General features: G+C 43.7%; 1 protein-coding gene across 1 annotated transcript in view; it reads left to right on the top strand.

Moving 5' to 3' along the window:
* DIS3L (DIS3 like exosome 3'-5' exoribonuclease) overlaps positions 1-19,418 on the top strand; it is a gene marked incomplete at its 5' end in the record, with an annotated part of 76,224 nt that extends 56,806 nt beyond the window's left edge. Inside the window, 6 exon segments of the mRNA XM_073618305.1 lie at positions 3,182-3,709; positions 5,272-5,426; positions 7,249-7,415; positions 9,101-9,246; positions 11,812-11,983; positions 18,881-19,418. Coding sequence (XP_073474406.1) covers positions 3,182-3,709; positions 5,272-5,426; positions 7,249-7,415; positions 9,101-9,246; positions 11,812-11,983; positions 18,881-19,189 — 1,477 coding nt within the window.
* Positions 19,419-20,874: the final 1,456 nt, after the last annotated feature.

Raw genomic sequence — 20,874 nt, 5'->3', positions numbered from 1 at the left:
GCCCCATCGGTGTCAGTGGGAGGAATAGTGCCCCATCGTTGGTGTCAGTGGGAGGAATGGTGCCTCAAGGGCCAGATAAAGGCAAGCAACATCTGGCCTGTAGGATGCATTTTGAAGACCCCTGTATTAGTGACCACAGCAAGGGGTAAGAGTAAATCATCTAATGGGGACACTTTGTCAGCTGTCTAAGATGGGAATTTCTATCTATTGGGAGATGTTTCCTGTTGCTTCTCCAAGACAGAAAGTAAAGGGAAATCTCCCACAAAAAATAACCTGAGAGGAGTTTTAACCCTTCCCTACTATGTTAAACTTACCAAAAAAAAATGTTGCCTTTACATACGTTGTAAAGTATAAATGAAGGACGTATAGGTATATTTAGGTATATTTAGGTGTATTCAATAAAGCACAATAAAAGGCAGTGTTCCATAAGATGACATTATTCAGGTAAGAAGTGAAATCCTAGTTGTTACGGGTTACTTGTCTGTGATAATTTCACTTTGATTAATTCAGTTTGTATGTTTCCCATCAGATTACAGTTTCAGCCACGCTCTTAACTGATTAAAATGCGCCTGGTATTGCTTTCTTCAATTAAAAGGCTAAAAGCTACAATAAAAAGTCATTTGACTAATCTCCCCACCCCCATGTATTTGTAGAACCCCTTACTCTGCTTTCATGTTACCATTATGATTTATTTGGGGGAAATGATTCCCTAATTATCCAGCTCTGCTTGTGACAGGATTGCTGTAATAGGTTCTCTATTAGATTATACAGTACTTTCTGTCATTTTTGATACACAGCCAGCGTGATGCTATGTTTGTCATTCAGCACCAGTTTGCATTTTGATTGGACAACTGTATTCACTGATATTACCACTTGGCTTTATTTACAGCATAAAATGTAGAACGTGCTGCAGCCCTTGTTAAACACAGAAATACCTATTGATGGGCAGTAGCACCCTCTACTGTCACAAACTGGTAAATATTTCTCGAAGTGTTCATTTTTTTTAATTCAGTGTAAACTCCACCTGCAGCTTCTGCATCACAGTTCCATTTCTAAGGGCTTGCCCCATGCACAGCACTCGTCTAGGCAAATGATGTGCGCTTTGCCTGCTGTGCATAGGAGGCATAGTCCTTCATTGATAAAAGAGGTGGCCAGGCAGATCGTTATCTCGGAAGACCCTGGCTGAACCAGGACCAGCCAGCATCTTCCAGATGACGCCACCAAAGAAGATGGTGGTGCAGGACTGAGCGGGAGGTAGAAACGTTGGATCTACTGGGTTGGCGAGAACCTTTTAAATATCTAGGACCTGCAACCAGGTAAGCAGGGGTTGCAAAACAGGGGCCACAGATCCACTTTAAAGTGTAAGTTCAACTTTTCAGAAAAAATGAAAAGGTGGACTAACACCATACACCTTTCCCACCCACCTGGTCCCTGCTGTACTTGGGCCCCCCCCCCCAGGCCAATTCGTCCATCAGTGCAGCCATTGTAACTAAGGGAAACCAGCAGTGGAGTCTTGCAGCTTCACTACCGGTTTCCTACTGCGCATGCGCGAGTTGAGTGGCGCTTTGTGAGTGGCTAGCTTGTCTTCTGGGACACACACAGGTCCCAGAAGATGGGGGGGGGGGGCTCGCTGCACAAGAGGACAGGACGTCCTGTGCCACGGCCCGGCTGGAACGGATGTACACTTATTACTTCAAAAAAGGCACTAAAGAAAAAAAAAGTAATTAAAAATATCCAAAAACGAGGGGGGGTCTTTAGTTTATTACCTTTGAAAAGTGGGTGGAACTCTGCTTTAACCACCTCTCCTTAGGTGGACGTCATATGACGATGTCCTGGAGTTTAAGTGGTTAAATCTGAATGATGGGTGCAGCTGCAGGCATCATTCAGATCTCTTCTTTTTCTGCAGGCAATTTCCTGTCATGTAAAAATAATAATAGCCTCTTGATTGTTTTTACAGGCGGCGGGAGGGGACGTTCCCCGCCGCCCTCTGGTGCTTCTACTGGCTCGCCTGTGCGAACGGTGAGCCGGTGAAGGCATCGGCCAGCGGCGAAAGTTTACCATAGAGCTGACCGAGGACCAGATGGTCCCTGGTTATCTCTATGACCCTCTTGTAAACACTACTGTGTATTTGGCTGGAGAGCCTCAAATTTATTTATTTATTTTTTTTATCTTGGGCTTTCCAGCCTAGAGGAGAGATGGGGGGACTTGTAGACCTGACATCTCTCCATAAAGAGGACCACTCCAAAGACATGCTGGTAGGGTAATTAGATCCTGTCAAAAAAATTGGGCAAATATGTGTATGTTGTATGTGTTTGTAAGCGCGTCGGGACCCCACGGGGTAAAAGACCACACTATACCGCAGATGGACACCGGCAGCAAAAAACGCCCTGAGGCGATTCAGTTCGCATAGGTAGTGCTATACAAGTCATTCATTCATTCACCTGTCATGCCATATTCCTATTACAAGGGATGTTTACATTCTTTGTAATAGGAATAAAAGTGCTAAAAAATAAAAAATTAAAGTGAACATGTCAAAATAAAATTAGAATAAACAATAAAATATTTTTTTTTAAAGCGCCCCCGTCCCCGCTTGCTCGCACGCAGAAGCGAACACATACGTAAACTGACACCTGTCCGTTTTTATTGCTGTCTGTGTCCCCCATTAGGGAGATTCCCCCTCCTCTATTTGTCCCGTTTACCATTATCATTGAAAGTAAAAGAAAATCCCAATTTGTGGGTTGTCCCCAGAAAAGTAATAGAGGGGAAATCTTCCAATGAGGATGTTAGTTCTGGTGACCTGCAGGTCCCCAAGGAATTCCCTTTATTTGCAGGGATTTCCTCTCACTGTTTGGCTATGGGACAGGAAGTGAAGGGAAATCTCCGCAATAGGACACAAATGGCGCAAAAAAAAACTGACGGGTTACAACCCTCCCTTACTCTAACCAAAAATGGGGGAAAAAAAAAAAAGTTTTGCCCATAGTTCTACTTTAAGTTGTCTTTACTGCAATTTAGAACTCCAGCACCCTATAAAGTGTTAAACTCGCAGATAGAATCATTGTGTTCATATAAGTTTGTGTTTCTGTCTTCTGATGTCATTTATTTTGGTTGATGTTTTGTATTGTATTGTCAGTACATAGAATGTTTGTTTTTTTTTTTTTTCAAAACTTCCCGTTTGTCCTAGGTATGCGGTGAGTGTAATGTGGGAGTTGGACGGCGCGACGTATGATATCAGAAGGGTGTGGTATGGCAGAACCATAATCCGCTCCCGCTACAAGTTGAGCTACGAAGTGGCTCAGCAGCTGCTGGATGGAGATCTGGAGCCGCTAAATACTGACCCTGAACTTCAGCCGGTTTCTCAGGACTCCACAAAACTGGACCGTCTCCTGTGGGCGATACGTAAACTGACAGAGGTGGCTCGAGCCGTCCGGACACGGAGAGATATGAGCGGAGCACTGGAACTGGAAGGGGTCGAAGTTCGGGTCCAGTTGGGGGTGGAGAATAGCATTGATGACTTGGTTCCTAAGCAACCTTTACAGGTTCATGAGACTATAGCAGAATGTATGATCTTAGCCAATCACTGGGTAGCCAAGAAGATCTGGGAGAGCTTCCCTCAGCAGGCATTACTCCGGCTTCATCCACCCCCACGTCAGGAATTCTTTAAAGAACTCGAAGCCTGCGCACAGGCTAAAGGGTTTCATATAGACACTCGGTAAGTAGCATTTACTAAGTACATCATTTAAAGTGATTCTAGGTAGAGAGAATTATGACCAGTTCCAAATACCAGGCAATATTGGCACAGACCCTCGTCCTTCCCCCATCCTGAGTGCCCACCATAGCAAGATGCTTTGTGTGCGTGTCCATAAGACAATTATTTCAGAACTTTTTCAATCCTTAATGTGACCTATAAACTGTACAACTCAATTGAAAAACAAACTGAAATCATTGGGGGACGTAAAAATAAAAAAAACGAAAATATTGTGTTTGCATGAGTGTGCACACCCTCTTATAACTGGGGATGTAGCTGTGTTCTGAATTAAGCAATCACATTTAAACATGTTAAATAGGAGTCAGTACACACCTGCCATCATTTAAAGTGCCTCTGATTAACCCCCAAAAAAGTTCATCTGTTCTAGTAGGTCTTTCCTGACATTTTCTTAGTTGCATCCTACAACAAAAGCCACGGTCCACAGAGAGCTTCCAAAGCATCAGAGGGATCTCATTGTTAAAAGGTATCAGTCAAGGAGAAGGGTACCAAAGAATTTCCAAGGCAGTAGATATACCATGGAACACAGTGAAGACAGTCATCAAGTGGAGAAAATATGGCACAACAGTGACATTACCAAGAACTGGACATCCCTCCAAAATTGATGAAAAGACGAGAAGAAAACTGGTCAGGGAGGCCGCCAAGAGGCCTACAGGATTAAAGGATCTGCAGGAATATCTGGCAAGTACTGGCTGTGTGGTACATGTGACAACAATCTCCTGTATTCTTCATATGTCTGGGCTATGGGGTATAGTGGCAAGACGGAAGCCTTTTCTTATGAAGAAAAAATCCAAGCCCGGCTAAATTTAGCAAAAACACATCTGAAGTCTCCCAAAAGCATGTGGGAAAATGTGTTATGGTCTGATGAAACCAAGGTTGAACTTTTTGGCCATAATTCCAAAAGATAATTTTGGCACAAAAACAACACTGCACATCACCAAAAGAACACCATACCCACTGTGAAGCATTGTGGTGGCAGCATCATTTTCTTCAGCTGGAACAGGGGCCTTAGTCAAGGTAGAGGGAATTATGAACAGTTCCAAATGCCAGACAATAAAGCTGAACATGAAGAGGGACTTAGGACTTCATCTTTCAGCATGACAACAACCCAAAGCATGCATCCAAATCAACAAAGGAATGGCTTCACCAGAAGAAGATTAAAGTTTTGGGATGACCCAGACCTGAATCCCATTGAAAATCTGTGGGGTGATCTGAATAGGGCTGTGCCCAGGAGATGCCCTCTCAATCTGACAGATTCGGAGTGCTTTTGCAAAGAAGATTGGGCAAATATTGCCAAGTCAAGATGTGCCATACTGATAGACTCATACCCAAAAAGACTTGGTGCTGGAATAAAATCAAAAGGGGCTTCAACAAAGTATTAATGTAAGGGTGTGAACACTTATGCAACCATATTCTTTTAGAGGGGGGGGGGGGGGGGGGCGGTTACCTGGTCCTTCGGCACATTTGTGCCTAACAATATGTTTGTCTTTTTGCTTTTCCTCTCCCAGGTCTAATAAATCTCTGGCAGATTCCCTGGATAAGGCAAATGACCCTTCTGACCCTCTGGTGAATCGGCTGCTGCGATCAATGGCCACACAAGCCATGTCCAACGCTCAGTATTTCTCCACCGGATCGTACAGCGAGGAGGAATTCTATCACTATGGTGAGCGCCACAGTGCAGTAATGTGTGCTTTTTCCTTTCTCATCACAAATTGACAATTGGTGTGGTTAACCACTTCAATACCGGACACTTTCACCCCCTTCCTGCCCAGGCCAATTTTCAGTTTTCGCGCTTTGAATGACAAGTACACGGTCATGCAACACTGTACCTATATGTACCTTAGTTTCTATTATAAAATTTTGCAAATAAGCAAGTGGCACTGATGAGGAGGCACTGATGGGTGGCAGCACTAATAGGCGGTAGTGATGAGACGGCACTGATGAGCCCTATTGAGGCAGCACTGCTAGGCAGTACTGATGAGGAGGCACTGATAATCAGGGCACTGAATGTGCTGACAGGCTTGCCAGTTAACGGCAATACTTTCCTCACACAGACAGAGCGTGTGAGGAAAGGAGAGCCGATAATGGGCAAGTCTGTTTACATGTGACCAGCTGTGATTGGACACAGCTGATCACATGGTAAAGGGCCTCTGTGATTGGCCCTTCATCCTTTAGTGCTGCGGGGGTTAATATCAGTTCTGGACCTGCGACAGAGGCACAGACTATGCCCCTCCCCCCACTTTCCGCCCCCCCCTCCTCTATTCATAAAAGCTATACTATTGTTTTTATGAATGAAAAATGATTAAAGTATACCTAAAGGCAAAACTTTTTATTTTAGTTTTGGGTGGAGTGGAGAGGGATTAGAACCCCTGTCAGATTTTATTGCTGTCTGTGCTCCCGCTAGAGAGAATCTTATTGTCCTGTTTATCATTATTGAAAGTAAAAGAAAATCCCTAATTTTGGGTTGTCCCCAGAAAAGTAAGAGGGGAAATCTTCCAATGGGGACACTAGTTCTGGGGGTCCCCAAGGGATTGCCTTAATTTGCAGGGATTTCCTCTCACTTCCTGTTTCGCTATGGGACAGGAAGTGAAGGGAAATCTCTGCAATGGGACACAGATGGCAAATACTGACAGGGGTTATAACTAGGGCTGGGCGATTTTCTTAAAAAAAAAAAAAAAAACTCGATTCATGATTCGAGTTTTTTTTTTTTTTGGACACCTCGCCAGTCCTGAGGAGCTGCAGGAAGGAGTTTTTAGGCGAGGCCGCGGCTTCGGCCTAGTCCGCAGCATCCGGCCTCGAGGACTAGGCCGAAACCGCGGCCTCGCCTAAAAACTCCTGCCCGCAGCTCTTCAGGACCAGTGCGGTGAAAAAAAAAAAAATCAATTTGCTTAAATTTTGAATCGATTTGACCTCTCAATTTGATTCAAGATTTAAATCGATTTTTTTCCCCAATCCTAGTTATAACCCTCCTTTACTCCAAAATTAAAGAAAAAAAAAAGTTCTACTTTAATGAACGGAGGACAGGTGGATAATTGAAGGGTCTACCTGCTCCATACATAGATCAATTTTCATCCATAGAAACCATATAATACAGATTATGAATGGAGAAGAGGGAAGGAAAGGCCGGGGCATAGTTGGCACTCTTGTTGAGTGCCCTTCACAGGTCCAGTGCTGCAGGGACGTGCAGTGAGGTGGGTGGCTGGTGAGGCACTGGCTAGTATCAGAGCCAGATACACACAGGTTACATACGCTGCAATTGTTAGAGCGAGAGCAATAATTCTAGCACTAGACCTCCTCTAACTCTAAACATGTAATCTGTAAAAAAAAATCAAGCGTCGCCTATGGAGATTTTTAAGCACTGAAGTTTGGCGCCATTGAAAAAAAAAGAAGTAAAAAGCTGTCTTTTACCCTGTTATTTAGAGGAAACACTTATGTGTTTTTTTACTTTGTATCATTTTATGTATCTTGAATTTTGTATGATTTAGGTTTGGCCCTTGACAAATATACCCACTTCACCTCACCAATCCGCCGCTATGCTGATATTGTTGTGCACCGGCTTCTCCTGGCTGCTATCCACAAGAATACAAAAGATCATCTGCTTGGAAACAAGGACCTGGATGAGCTGTGTCGTCACATCAATAATCGCAACCGGGTGAGCGATTCACAGGCTGCGCGGGGGTGGTTGACCTATCAGGGTGATGTCCACAGCAGGGCGATTTTCTGTATGTTCCCCCACGTTCTCCTTCGCCCTGTGGTGGAACTCACAGACGCAGGATACAGCACACGCCGCAAGCCTCCCACCTATGGTTCTGGTGCCCAACCTGCGGCCTGAGGGACCTCATAGTATATAATGTGCTGCCCTCGGACTTCAGCAGTCTGTAGTGAGAACATTGATTAGGGTAATAGCGATGATCTCTACCAGCCTCATGTAACATCTTCCCAGTTTTGTATTGTCTTCTGCAGCATATCCCCCGCCAACAATGTATCCTGTCCTCACTCTCTGACCCTCATTTCCTCTATTAGATCTGCAGTCACTGACACTCTTCTCCAGAATTGCGTATATTGAACATTATGTGGTGACGTCAGGACCGCATTTGAGGCCCCCTTTAATTAATAAGTTGACAACCACTGGCCTATGGTCACATCGCTAACACGTTCCACCCATGACAGGGCTCCATCGTAGAGACAATCTGTAGTTGTTGGGTAGAAATGGGATAGTCTCTTGTGACGGACTGCCTGCCACCCAGCATCTGCCAAGATGCAGATTCCTCAACTTGAACCAGGTATTATAGCTGAGAATTGCACCCAAGAACTAGACGATACTCGCTTAGATGCAAACTGGAACTGACTTTATTGTAAATTCACACAGAATATATACCACACAAAATCAGGTAAGAGCCTGATCACATTATCCTAAACAATGCGAACTGTAAACAGTAATATGAGTACATCTAATGAACAGCTAACATAAACATCCCACAATAGTTTGGTAACAAGGTACACAAAACTAGCAGACAGACAAACAATAGGCGACGCAATAAAAGTTGGGAGTTCACACCTAAGAGGCACACAATGGGGGGATTATACCATGAGAGAAAGACACCTTAATAAACAGAGTATAGCAGAAGACCTCAGCATTAGATTGTTTTGAGCTGATTATATTAACATATATTCTGAGTCTAGGAGGGGGGGGTGAAGCAGTCATTGCTGGTTTAGGCATAGAGTCCCCAAATCTGTATCCAGGTCCTAGGTTCCCGGAGTCTGTGTATTTTCAGGGAGACATGGACCTGAATCTGAAGCAAAAACACTCCAAAGGTCCCCCAGGCACACATCTCCCAAAGAATAGAGCCCCTCGAAAGCCACAGCCCATAGTCAGTAGGCAAAAAGGCTACCCTGTAGTTCTATTCAAATGCCCCTGTCCCTGCCGGGACTGTTTAGGGCCTCCCTAAGGAGATAAGTTTTCAGGGATCACCTAAAGGCAGTCAGAGTAAGAAATAATCGTAAATGTTGGACAAGGAGTTCCAGAGAAAGGGAGAGGCTCTTGAGAAGTCCTGAAAGGGGAGCATGGGAGGACAAAGGAGCTGGAGAGCAGGAGGTCTTGGGAGAAGTGAAGAGGACTGTTTGGGTGATATTTTGAGATGAGGTTGGTGATGTAGCTGAGAGCTGAGTTGTGGATGGCTTTGTATGTCTGTAATATTTTGGATTTGAGTTATCGGACGCCAGTGTAGGGATTAGCAGAGAAGGGTGGCAGATGCTGAGTGGTTGGTAAGGTGGATGATGTGGTTGGTGCAGAAATGGATTTTATTGGGACCTAATGTGCCCTTTGAACTGTTGTAGGCTGCCCAGAACTGCCAGAAACAGTCTACAGAGCTCTTCCAGTGCATGTTCTTCAAGGATAAGGACCCAGAAAGTGACCAACGCTGTACTAGTGACGCCATTATATACTCAATCCGCACGAATGGAGTGTTACTCTTCGTACCCAGGTAGGAACGTGTCCACCTTCTAGATGGGGGGGGGAAATACGGGATACTATTATTTTCAATACCCTTTGATACTAACTATGATGTTTTAGCCCCCATTCACACTGGTGCGACTTGTCATGCAATTTGACAAGTCCAAATCACATGATAAGTCGCACCCTATTGTCAGCAATGGAACTGTTCAGATTGCTTCAACTCTGACTTTGCGTTGCCGCACTGATTTAAAAAAAAAAAAAAGGTTCCTGCACTCCCCCCCCCCCCCCCCCCCCCCAGGCCCCTGCTTTACTTACCTGGACGCTGTCATCCTCTGTCCGGGTACGAGCACACCATCTGTAGCTGGTGTCTCGTGTCCCGATTAGATAGATTGAGAGCAGCCATTGGCTCCCGCTGCTGTCAAATAAATCCAATGACGCGGCGCAAATGGACACAAATGCGGGACTCGGCAGCACGCCCGCACTTGATGCAGGGAGGAGCCACCAGCGCCGCCGTGGGACCCCACAAGAGGAAGTTCAGGGCCACTCTGCGCAAAATGAACTGCACAGTGGAGGTAAGTATAACATGTTTGTTAATAAAAATAAAAAAATGAGGGTTTATAACCCCTTTAACTGGTAACTGCACGGTCATGGAACACTGTATGCAAATGACATTTATATAATATTTTCACAAATAGAGCTTTCTTTTGGTGGTATTAAATCAGCACTGAGTTTTTTTATTTTTTGCTATATAAAGAAAAATGCCGAAAATTCAAAAAAAAAATCTTTTATAATTCTGTTATAATATTTTGCAAACAATTAATCTTTCTTCATCAATTTAGGCCAAAATGTATTCTGCTACATTTTGAAAATAACCCAAATAAATGTATATTATTTAGTCTGTAGGAAAGTTTTTTTATAGAGTCTACAAACTATTAATAAATCCTAATGTACTGACGGCCAATCTAATTTCTAGAGGCCCAAAAATGCCAGGACAGTACAAATACCCCCCAAATGACCCATTTTGGAAAATAGACATTCTGAGATATTTAGTAAAGGCTTGGCAAGTTTTTTGAAGTTGTAATTTTTTGGAAAATGAAGAAGTTGAAGCCCATTTGGCACCTTTTAAGGGGGGGAGCGGGTACCTGGTTTTGACAGATAACCGCTCACACTTCCTGCTGAGTTTCAGCCTATTTAGAAAGCGCAGCGCGATTCGCGCATGCGCAGTAGGAAAACCGGCTGTGAAGAGCTTGGGTGAGGACACCGCGGGATCCCTGGACAGGTAGGTGCCCTAATAGTAAAAGTCAGCAGCTACAATATTTGTAGCTGCTGACTTTTAATTTTTTGGTGGGGGGGGGGCTGGAGCTCCGGTTTTTAAATATAAAACAATCAAAAAAAAAAAGCTCACAATTTTTATTTTTTTACATACTGTCAGTATGTAAAAAATGTGGCTCATCATGTGGCTGGTGACAGTTTAAAAAAATTAAATAAATGTTTAAAAAAATTTTAATAAAAATGTATTTATTTTAATTTTTTTAACATACGGTCATCAGAGTAGTTCAGTGTTACCATAGTGACACTGTAAAATTCTGGGGGATGATCAGGGGATTGTAACAGCAATCGTTGAACTGTCTTGAATATCGTTACTATTGAGATGCTGTAAATGGCCCACAACTATCATATGGTACAGGGTGCTTTGATTGGCACAGGTACCATGTGATCACTGGTGATCAATCACAGATCACACACAGTAGTAAACAGTGGTGTAATGAATGGATTCCATTCATGACTATTATTTACTAGGTGATGTGATTGCACAGCAGTCACATGGTATCTGAGCCGCTCATAAAAGCCTGATAACGGCGAGCACAGAAATCCTGTGTCTGTTGTAGATTGCGCTGCTGCGAGTCCTAGAGGGACTGGTACATTGCGGTGCCTGGGGAAGCCACCGACCGGCAGTAACAATACTGTTGGCCTGTCGGCACGTGGTTAACCACTTAAGGACTGCCCGTCGTGGATATACTGCGGCAGGGCGGCTCTATTGTGTGAAACGACGTACCCGTACGTCGTTTCATGTAATAGGTACTGTGGGCGCACACCTGCAGCGGGAGCCGATGTGCTGTTTCTGGCGGACGGAATGTCCACCGACCACCTGCAATCACTCCACAGAGAGGCAGAACGGGGATCTGCCTATGTAAACAAGGCAGATCCCCGTTCTGAAAGGGGAGTAGAGAGCGATTGTCTGTTCCTCGTAATCGGGAACAGCGACTTCTATGTACTGCTGTCAGTCCATCCCCCACACAGTTGGACAGCACCTCCCTAGGACACACTTAACCCTTTGATCGCTCCTGGTGTTAACCCCTTCCCTGCCAGTGTCATTTTTACAGTAATCGGTGCATTTTTTTTAGAACTGATCACTGTATTGGTGTCACTGATCCCCAAAAAGTGTCACTTCGGGTCACATTTGTCCGCCGCAATGTTTTCAGTGGGTTCATCTAATCCAGAACATATTTATACCACAGCCAGCCCTGTTGCTGATTTTCAGGCTGTACATCTTCCTAAGTGTTTACATCATATTTATTATGTATTGTTCCAGGTATGGCATAAAAGGAGCTGCGTATTTGAAGAACATGGAAGGCTTAGTCTTGTCCTTTACTGATAATGGCTGTAATTGGATCTCTGGATCACTGCAACGTCTCCCGGACCGAATCACAGTAATAACCGATGGGGGACAACAAACCTCATTCTGTCTGTTTGATCATGTGACAGTAAGTAACGAATGAATGACCACCGAGGGAAATGTGTTATACAAATACAGTCCCATTGCAAGAGAAATAAAGCTGGAAGTTTAGCTAAAATGAAAAAATATAAAAATCAGCTCAAGGGACATAACTTAGTTAGCATGTTGTGTCCCTTGTGCTGATTCTCTTTTTTTTTTTTAAAAATACATTTTCCTCCTTCCTATACACACACACACACACACACACACACACACACACACACACACACACACCACCGCAGTAATTTTCCTGTATGACGGTGTTAATGTAACTAAAGAGCTGTCAGAAGCTCTCATTAAGAGAGTTTGACTCTGCCTGTACTTTCCTGCCAGATTGACCATTTATAGAAGCCGTATCACAGCTTCTGTGAATAACATCGCATCTATGAATGGAGAAGCCGGAATTGTCGATCATCTGCCCCTCCCCATTCATAGCTCATGTGCGGAAGATCTTGGCAGTTTGCTGGAATGCAGACAACTCGGTGTACAATCTACAGGGTATTTCAAACTGGCATGTAAGTATTTTTTTTCGCAGAATAGAGACAGTGTGTCTTTTCTGCAATAAGGATCCTGTCTGTTCGCAATTTTTATTTTTGCAACTTAAAGCGGAGTTCCACCTTGAAAAACATTTTTACATTTTCACAGTTCTTTATTAGTATTAAAAAATATTTGGAGTGAAAATATTTTTTTAACTCACCAGAAATGCCCTGTTGCTATGTGGTGGCTCCTAATCTGCCACTTCCGGGTCTGTGGCGCTCTGCATCACTTCCTCCCTCGCCTGTGCTCCTGGAAAACGTGAGTCATTTCCCCGGAGTCAGTGGGCAGTACTGTGAGAAAAAAAAATCGCATTATTTCCCGACAGGAAATGATGCAATTTAAGGCAGATCACAGCACCATCTTGTTTGCCATTACAACGGAGCAGGCACTTCCGACGACGACGCCCGTTGTGATGGCAACATGAGAAGCTTACTGCGCATGCGCGAGAATGGGCGGTGCATGCTGGTAAGACAGCAGCACCGTATCCCGGAAGTTTATGCTTGTGGGCTTCGCCTGCCCACAACTAAGCAGGAATACTATAAGGTAACTTTTATAATAAAATAGTAATGAAAGCGGCGCTATTAACGACACTAACCAAACACTTCACTTCTAGCCTCACTGGACACACTGGCCCCCCTCACTACACACAGAATCAGGCCCCGCCCCCTTCAACTCTGGCAAACAGATCACACTAGAAGTCTGAAAAAAACACAGCCATGCTCTTGAGCGCCTGTGGCGTAAGACTCCAAAAATACAATTCCAGCCTCCTCACTGCCAAGCAGACCTATTTAATCACTCTACTGTTCAGACACCCTCCATGCCTTACACCTCATGTCCACTGGTACAATTATTACTTCCCTCTTTCAACCCCACCACTATAGAAGAGGTTGCAAAATTACTTGCTAACGTCCATCTTACCACCTGCCCTCTGGATCCTGTTCCCTCACAAATGCTACAGTCACCCTCTGGCTCTATTCTACACTCTCTAACCCACATCTTCAATCTCTCCCTTTCTGGCATCTTCCCCAATTCTTTAAAACATGCACTTGTCCGCCCCATACTTAAAAAGCCCTCACTGGACCCATCCAATCTTAACAACCTACGCTCCATCTCCTTGCTCCCCTTTATATCCAAACTCCCTGAATGACTAGTCTACAACCGACTGAGCGTCCACCTTGCTGATAATAGTCTTCTTGATCCCCTTCAGTCTGGATTTCGTCCTCAACATTCCACAGAAACTGCTCTCCTAAAACTAGCAAACGATCTACTAATGGCCAAAACTAAGGGATGTTATTCTATACTCCTACTTCTGGACCTCTCTGCTGCCTTCGATACGGTTGACCACCCCCTCCTCCTCAAAAAAACTCCACGCCTTTGGTCTCTGTAACTGTACTCTTTGCTTGTTTTCTACCTACTTATTTAACCACACCTTTAGCGTTACCTACAATTCTACTGCCTCCTCTCCTCCTCCTTTCTCTGTTGGGGTCCCCCAGGGTTCTGTTCTTGGACCTCTCCTATTTTCAATCTACACCTCCTCCCTGGGTCAGCTGATGGCCTCCCACGACTTCCAATACCACCTCTATGCTGACGACACCCAAATCTATTTCTCTACCCCTCAGCTCACTCCCTCTGTCTCCTCACATATTACTAATTTACTATCAGATATCTCAGCCTTGATGTCACTCCACTTCCTCAAACTCAGTCTGTCCAAAACCGAATGTATCATTTTTCCTCCCCCACGTGCCTCTTCCCCTGATCTCTCGGTCAAAATTGATGGCACATCTATCAGCCCATCCCCACATGCCAAGGTCCTAGGTGTAGTCCTGGACTCTGAACTCTCCTTTAAGCCCCATGTCCAATCACTGTCCAAATCTTGCTGCCTCAACCTCCGCAACATCTCCAAAGTACACCCCTTTCTAACCAATGACACAACAAAGCTCTTAATTCACTCGCTGGTCATCTCTCGCATCGACTATTGCAACTCCCTCCTCATTGGCTTACCTCTACATAGTCTATCACCTCTTCAATCCATCATGCATGCCGCTGCCAGACTCATCTACCTTACCAATCGCTCGGTGTCTGCTACTCCTCTCTGTCAATCCCTCCACTGGCTTCTGCTCACCCAACAAATTAAATTCAAAATACTAACAACTACTTACAAAGCCATCCACAACTCTGCCCCCAGCTACATCACTGACCTAGTCTCAAAATACCAACCTAATCGTTCTCTTCGTTCTTCTCAAGACCTCCTGCTCTCTAGCTTTCTCATCACCTCCTCCCATACTCGCCTCCAGGACTTTTCCAGAGCCTCTCCAAGCCTATGGAACTCCTTACCCCGATCTGTCCGTCTATCTCCTACTCTATTAGCTTTTAGACGATCCCTGAAAACCCTCCTTTTCAGAGAAGCCTACCCTACCCACACCTAAGAACTGTATTTTTATTTTGTCCATCAGATCATCCCCTACAGCCCTTTGTTCCACTTGACGCTCCCTTCTAGATTGTAAGCTCTAACAAGCAGGGCCCTCTGATTCCTCCTGTATTGAATTGTATTGTAATTGTACTGTCTTCTCCGATGTTGTAAAGCGCTGCGCAAACTGTTGGCCTCTATATAAATCCTGTATAATAATAATGTTAATTAAACATTATATGATAGAAAAAAAGATTAAAAAAAAATCGCCATTTTTTGCGATACGGCACTGTGTTACTTTAACGATTGCGCGGTCGTGCGACGCTGTGCCCAAATAAAATTTGTCATTTGTTTCCTCACAAATAGAGATTTCTTTTGGTGGTATTTGATCACCTCTGTGTTTTTTCATTTTTTGCACTATAAACAGACAAAAAAAAAAGTACATTTTGCAAAAAAAAAAAATATTTTTTACTTTCTGCTATTAAACATATCCAATAAAAATAATTGAAAAAAAAATTTCTTCATCAATTTAGGCCAATATGTATTCTGCTACATATTTTTGGTTAAAAAAATATATCATAAGTAAAGTATATTGATTGGTTTACACAAACATTATAGCGCCTACAGACTATGGGATATATACTGGAAAGGTGTTTTTTTTTTTTTTTTTTTTTTTTTTTTTTTTTATATACTAGTAATTGAGGCGATCAGCAACTTATAGCGGGACTGCAATATTGCAGTGGACAATCGGACACCAATTTACACTTTTTGGGGACCAGTGACACAATAATACAGTGATCGGTGCTAAAAAATATGCACTGTCACTGTACTAATGACACTGGCTGGGAAGGGGGTTAAACTGCAGGGGCGATCAAAGGGTTAAATGTGTGCTTAGGGAGTGTTTGCTAACCGTGTAGTAGGTGCTTGTACTGTGGGAAGGCAGAAATCCTTAACCAAAAGGTTAAATGTGTACCCAACATGTGTTTTACTAAACTATGTGAGCTGATTGTTACTAGGGGAAGTGATGGATTTTATTCTCTGCTTTTGCAGGGACACAAATCTTATCCCTTCCCTCCTGTCAGAATAGAGATCTGCCTTGTTTACATAGGCTGATCGCCGTTCTGTCTCTTTGCTCGACGATCAGTGGGTATCAAGCAAAAATATGCACTGTCACTGTACTGAGAACACTGGCTGGGAAGGGGTTAACATCAGGGGTGATCAAAGGGTTAACTGTGTGCTTAGCCAGTGTTTGTGTGTAGTGTGTGTGTGGTGCTTTTACTAGGGGAAGAGATGGATTTGAGTCCCTGCTTTGAAGGAACACAGAATTCATCCCTTTCCCCTTGTCAGAAAGGAGACCTGCCTTGTTTGCAAATCCCCATTCTGTGGTGTTTACTGACAATCGACGGGTGCCGGAGGACATCGAGCGCCCGACACCCGCAGATCGGCTTCTACTGTGAATATTCACAGCAGAAGTGGCGTATAATATTGTATGTATATGTGTGTGTGTGTTTTATATATATTTATATATATATATATATATATATATATATATGTGTGTATATATATATATGTGTGTGTGTGTATATGTGTATATATATATATATATATGGTGTATATGTGTGTGTACAGTGGGGCAAAAAAGTATTTGGTCAGCCACCAATTGTGCAAGTTCTCCCACTTTAAAAGTTGAGAGAGGCCTGTAATTGTCATCATAGGTATACCTCAACTATGAGAGACACAATGTGGAAACAAATCAAATTATGGTGGAAAATAAGTATTTGGTGAATATCAAAAGTTCATCTCAATACTTTGTTATATATCCTTTGTTGGCAATGACAGAGGTCAAACGTTTTCTGTAAGTCTTCACAAGGTTGTCACACACTGTTGCTGGTATGTTGGCCCATTCCTCCATGCAGATCTCCTCTAGAGCAGTGATGTTTTGGGGCTGTCGCTGGGCAACACGGACTTTCAACTCCCTCCAAAGGTTTTCTATGGGGTTGAGATCTGGAGACTGGCTAGGCCACTCCAGGACCTTGAAATGCTTCTTATGAAGCCACTCCTTCGTTGCCCGGGCGGTGTGTTTGGGATCATTGTCATGCTGAAAGACCCAGCCACGTTTCATCTTCAATGCCCTTGCTGATGGGAGGAGGTTTGCACTCAAAATGTCACGATACATGGCCCCATTCATTCTTTCATGTACACGGATCAGTCGTCCTGTTCCCTTTGCAGAGAAACAGCCCCAAAGCATGATGTTGCCACCCCCATGCTTCACAGTAGGTATGGTGATCTTTGGTTGCAACTCAGCATTCTCTCTCCTCCAAACACGACGAGTTGTGTTTCTACCAAACAGTTGTACTTTGGTTTCATCTGACCATATGACATTCTCCCAATCCTCTTCTGGATCATCCAAATGCTCTCTAGCAAACCTCAGACGGGCCCGGACATGTACTGGCTTAAGCAGGGGGACACGTCTGGCACTGCAGGATCTGAGTCCCTGGCGGCATAGTGTGTTACTGATGGTAGCCTTTGTTACGTTGGTCCCAGCTCTCTGCAGGTCATTCACTAGGTCCCCCCGTGTGGTTCTGGGATTTTTGCTCACTGTTCTTGTGATCATTTTGACCCCATGGGGTGAGATCTTGCATGGAGCCCCAGATCGAGGGAGATTATTAATTATTGCTCCCACAGTTGATTTCTTCACACCAAGCTGCTCGCCTATTGCAGATTCAGTCTTCCCAGCCTGGTGCAGGTCTACAATTTTGTTTCTGGTGTCTTTCGACAGCTCTTTGGTCTTCACCATAGTGGAGTTTGGAGTGTGACTGTTTGAGGTTGTGGACAGGTGTCTTTTATATTGATAACAAGTTCAAACAGGTGCCATTAATACAGGTAATGAGTGGAGGACAGAGGAGCCTCTTATAGAAGAAGATACAGGTCTGTGAGAGACAGAAATCCTGCTTGTTTGTAGGAGACCAAATACTTATTTTACACCATAATTTGCAAATAAATTCTTTCAAAAATCAGACAATGTGATTGTCTGGATTTGTTTCCACATTTTGTCTCTCATAGTTGAGGTATACCTATGATGACAATTACAGGCCTCTCTCATCTTTTTAAGTGGGAGAACAATTGGTGGCTGACTAAATACTTTTTTGCTCATATATATATATATATATATATATATATATATATATATATATATATAACACACATTATATATAAATATATATATATGTTTGTGTGTGTATATGTGTAATATATATATAATTAGGGGTGCAACGGATCGTCACCGATCCGTGATCCAAGCGGTTCAGCCTGTTCGGATCGGCACACATGCTTAGGAAAGGCTGTGGCTTCGGCCTAGCTCCGGAGCGGCAGCCATCTTGGTACACCCGGCGGCCGTTTACCACGTGATCGCTCCGTCAAATGACGGAGCGATCACTTGAAAACAAACAAACATGTCATGACGCCGGTTCCTCTCGCCCCTCTGTGTACTGATCTGTACAGTGGAGGGGAGAGATCAGATGGCAGCTGTGCCCCTACTCTGCCAATACCATGCTAATATATTATTACAGTGGGGGAGATTGTGGATATTGCAGTGGGGGAGATTTTTTTTTTTGTTGATCCGAAAATTATCCGAACCGTGACTCCTGATCCGAGAAACGATCCGAACCGTGAGTTTTTTGATCCGTTGCACCTCATACATATAAATATATATATATATATATATATATATATATATATATATATATATATATATATATATACACATATATATATTTATTTGTGTGTATATGCTGTGGCCCCTTAGCAGTCAAACTGCTCTAGGGCGGCAAGCAAGTGGTTAAGCACAGATCGGTGTGCCCAGTTTTTATGTATGGTTTAGTTTTACCCCTATTATAAAAAGAATCGGATGCTTATTTTTTAATTTTTTTCTCTCTCTCCTAGGTACGAGTTCGGGTACAAAGCTCCCGCTTCCACGCAGACAACATTCGCTTGGATATCATTAGTAATAAGCCCCATATCTCCCAGGAGGAGCTGCCCTCCAACACCCCCGGTTCCAATCTCGGCAGGACGGAACTCGTTAGGGAGGTGACCCGCACAGCAATAGAGGCTCAGCTAGCTAAAGAGGAGGAGGCGGCAGAGAAACAATTTGGGTTACAAAATCGGGAATATAGACAAACTCGGGGGAGGAGCCTGTACACCTTGCTGGAGGAAGTGCGTGACCTGGCATTACTTAGTCTGTCTGAGGAATGACCTCCCCGGGCCGCATCTCTCTCCATTGTGTGTGTGAATGAGGAGGAATGGACCTCGATAACAGACTTGAAATGTTTTAGGAGTGAATGATGAACAGTATTTCTTACCAGTTGGTAATCCTTGCACTCAGTGGCAGCTTTGTTTTTATAGTGTTTATAATTTTATTTTATTTTTAAGTGTTGATAGAACACAGGATGTCGATTTTATAAAAATCTGGAGTAAAGTAAAACTAGTATTCATGCCGGTTATCTTCTAATTAAAGTAGAATTCCAGCCTCAACTTAACTATTCTTAAAAGCTCCCCTAATTACACCTATGATGACTAACCTGTGGAAGAACGGTCTATCTACTTACCTTTTTTCAGGCTAGGCCGGCTCAGTCACATGATCCAGCTCTCCTGTGTCAGCCAGCAGCGGCTGCAGGGGAGAGTAGAGAGTGCCGACAACAGATCGACAATAAGAGCCTATGGGTGACATCACCAATCCAGGCTTTACCAACTGTTGTTGAGCACTCTCTCTTCTCCCCTGCAGCCCCTGCTGGCTGAAACAAGGGGATCAAAAAATAGGTAAGTATATACCTCTTTCTAACACTGGTTAGTTAGCATAGGTGTTAGAAGGGGGGTGGGAGCATATTTAAGGCTAGTTGAGTTTAAAGTGATACAAAACACACACTTTAATTTACATTATCCATTCTCTTTCTGTATGTGGATGACAGCACTTCAATTAAAAAAAACATATATAAGTACCATTTTCCTAATGGATATCCAGCTGTCACATGACCCGGCTCTCTCCCAGCCTGTCTGCAGGAAAACATAAGCAGGAGGAGCTTCTAGTCCTTTTGCTGGTCACATGTTCAAAAAAAAAAAAAGCCTTTCGAATACAGAATAACAATAATTAGTATCAATAAACTGTTTTAAATTGGCATACAAATATATATTTGGTAATAACATGGTGTGGGCGGACTTCTGCCAGTCAGACTGCCACGCCCCCTCCAGCCTGTGTCTTAGAATAAGAGGGAGGTGAAGCCTCCATTAATCTACATGTAATATCCCGCCCCCATTGTGTTTAGATGGTTAGTGGGCGTGGAGGATAAGGGAGGGAGTGGGTTGTCATTTACGGCTGTGTATACGCCCACATGTGTGACTCTATAGTCACATTAGCTGCTCAGATGTTATAGGGAGGAAATACTCAGCATAGAAACTCACTGAAAACTGAGCATGTGCAGAGTTGCCACCACTGCTCTGCAAAATCTCTAGCTGAATTGGGGACATGGACAGAAGGGTGAGATAGAGAGCAGCAGGATCAACCAGGTTTTTCTCAGAATACAGAAAAGGAATCTCATAGTGACTGAGCATGAACAGCGTGTAATACACCATTTATTATGATGTGGGTTTAGTGACACTTTAAGCTGAAATTCTACTTTTAAAGAGGCTCTTCAGACTTTAGAAGAAAAAAAAAAGCCAGCAGCCACAAATACTGAAATTGCTGACTTATTAATATACCGTACTTACCAAGGCCTGGAGTCGATCGACCGTCGGCCTGCAGCCGGTTCTTTTTACCGCTGCAGATACCCGGTGCCGCCATCTTGGATATGGGAGCTGGCTCTGACTTCCTGAAGAGTCACTGCCAGCTACCCACTGCGCATGTGCGGGATCATGCGACGCCATGGGGGACTTGGTCCTGCAAC

This window comes from Aquarana catesbeiana, linkage group LG03 (genome assembly GCF_042186555.1).
Source record: "Aquarana catesbeiana isolate 2022-GZ linkage group LG03, ASM4218655v1, whole genome shotgun sequence".
Taxonomy (NCBI): domain Eukaryota; kingdom Metazoa; phylum Chordata; class Amphibia; order Anura; family Ranidae; genus Aquarana; species Aquarana catesbeiana.
This window is presented reverse-complemented; position numbering and strand designations above follow the sequence as displayed.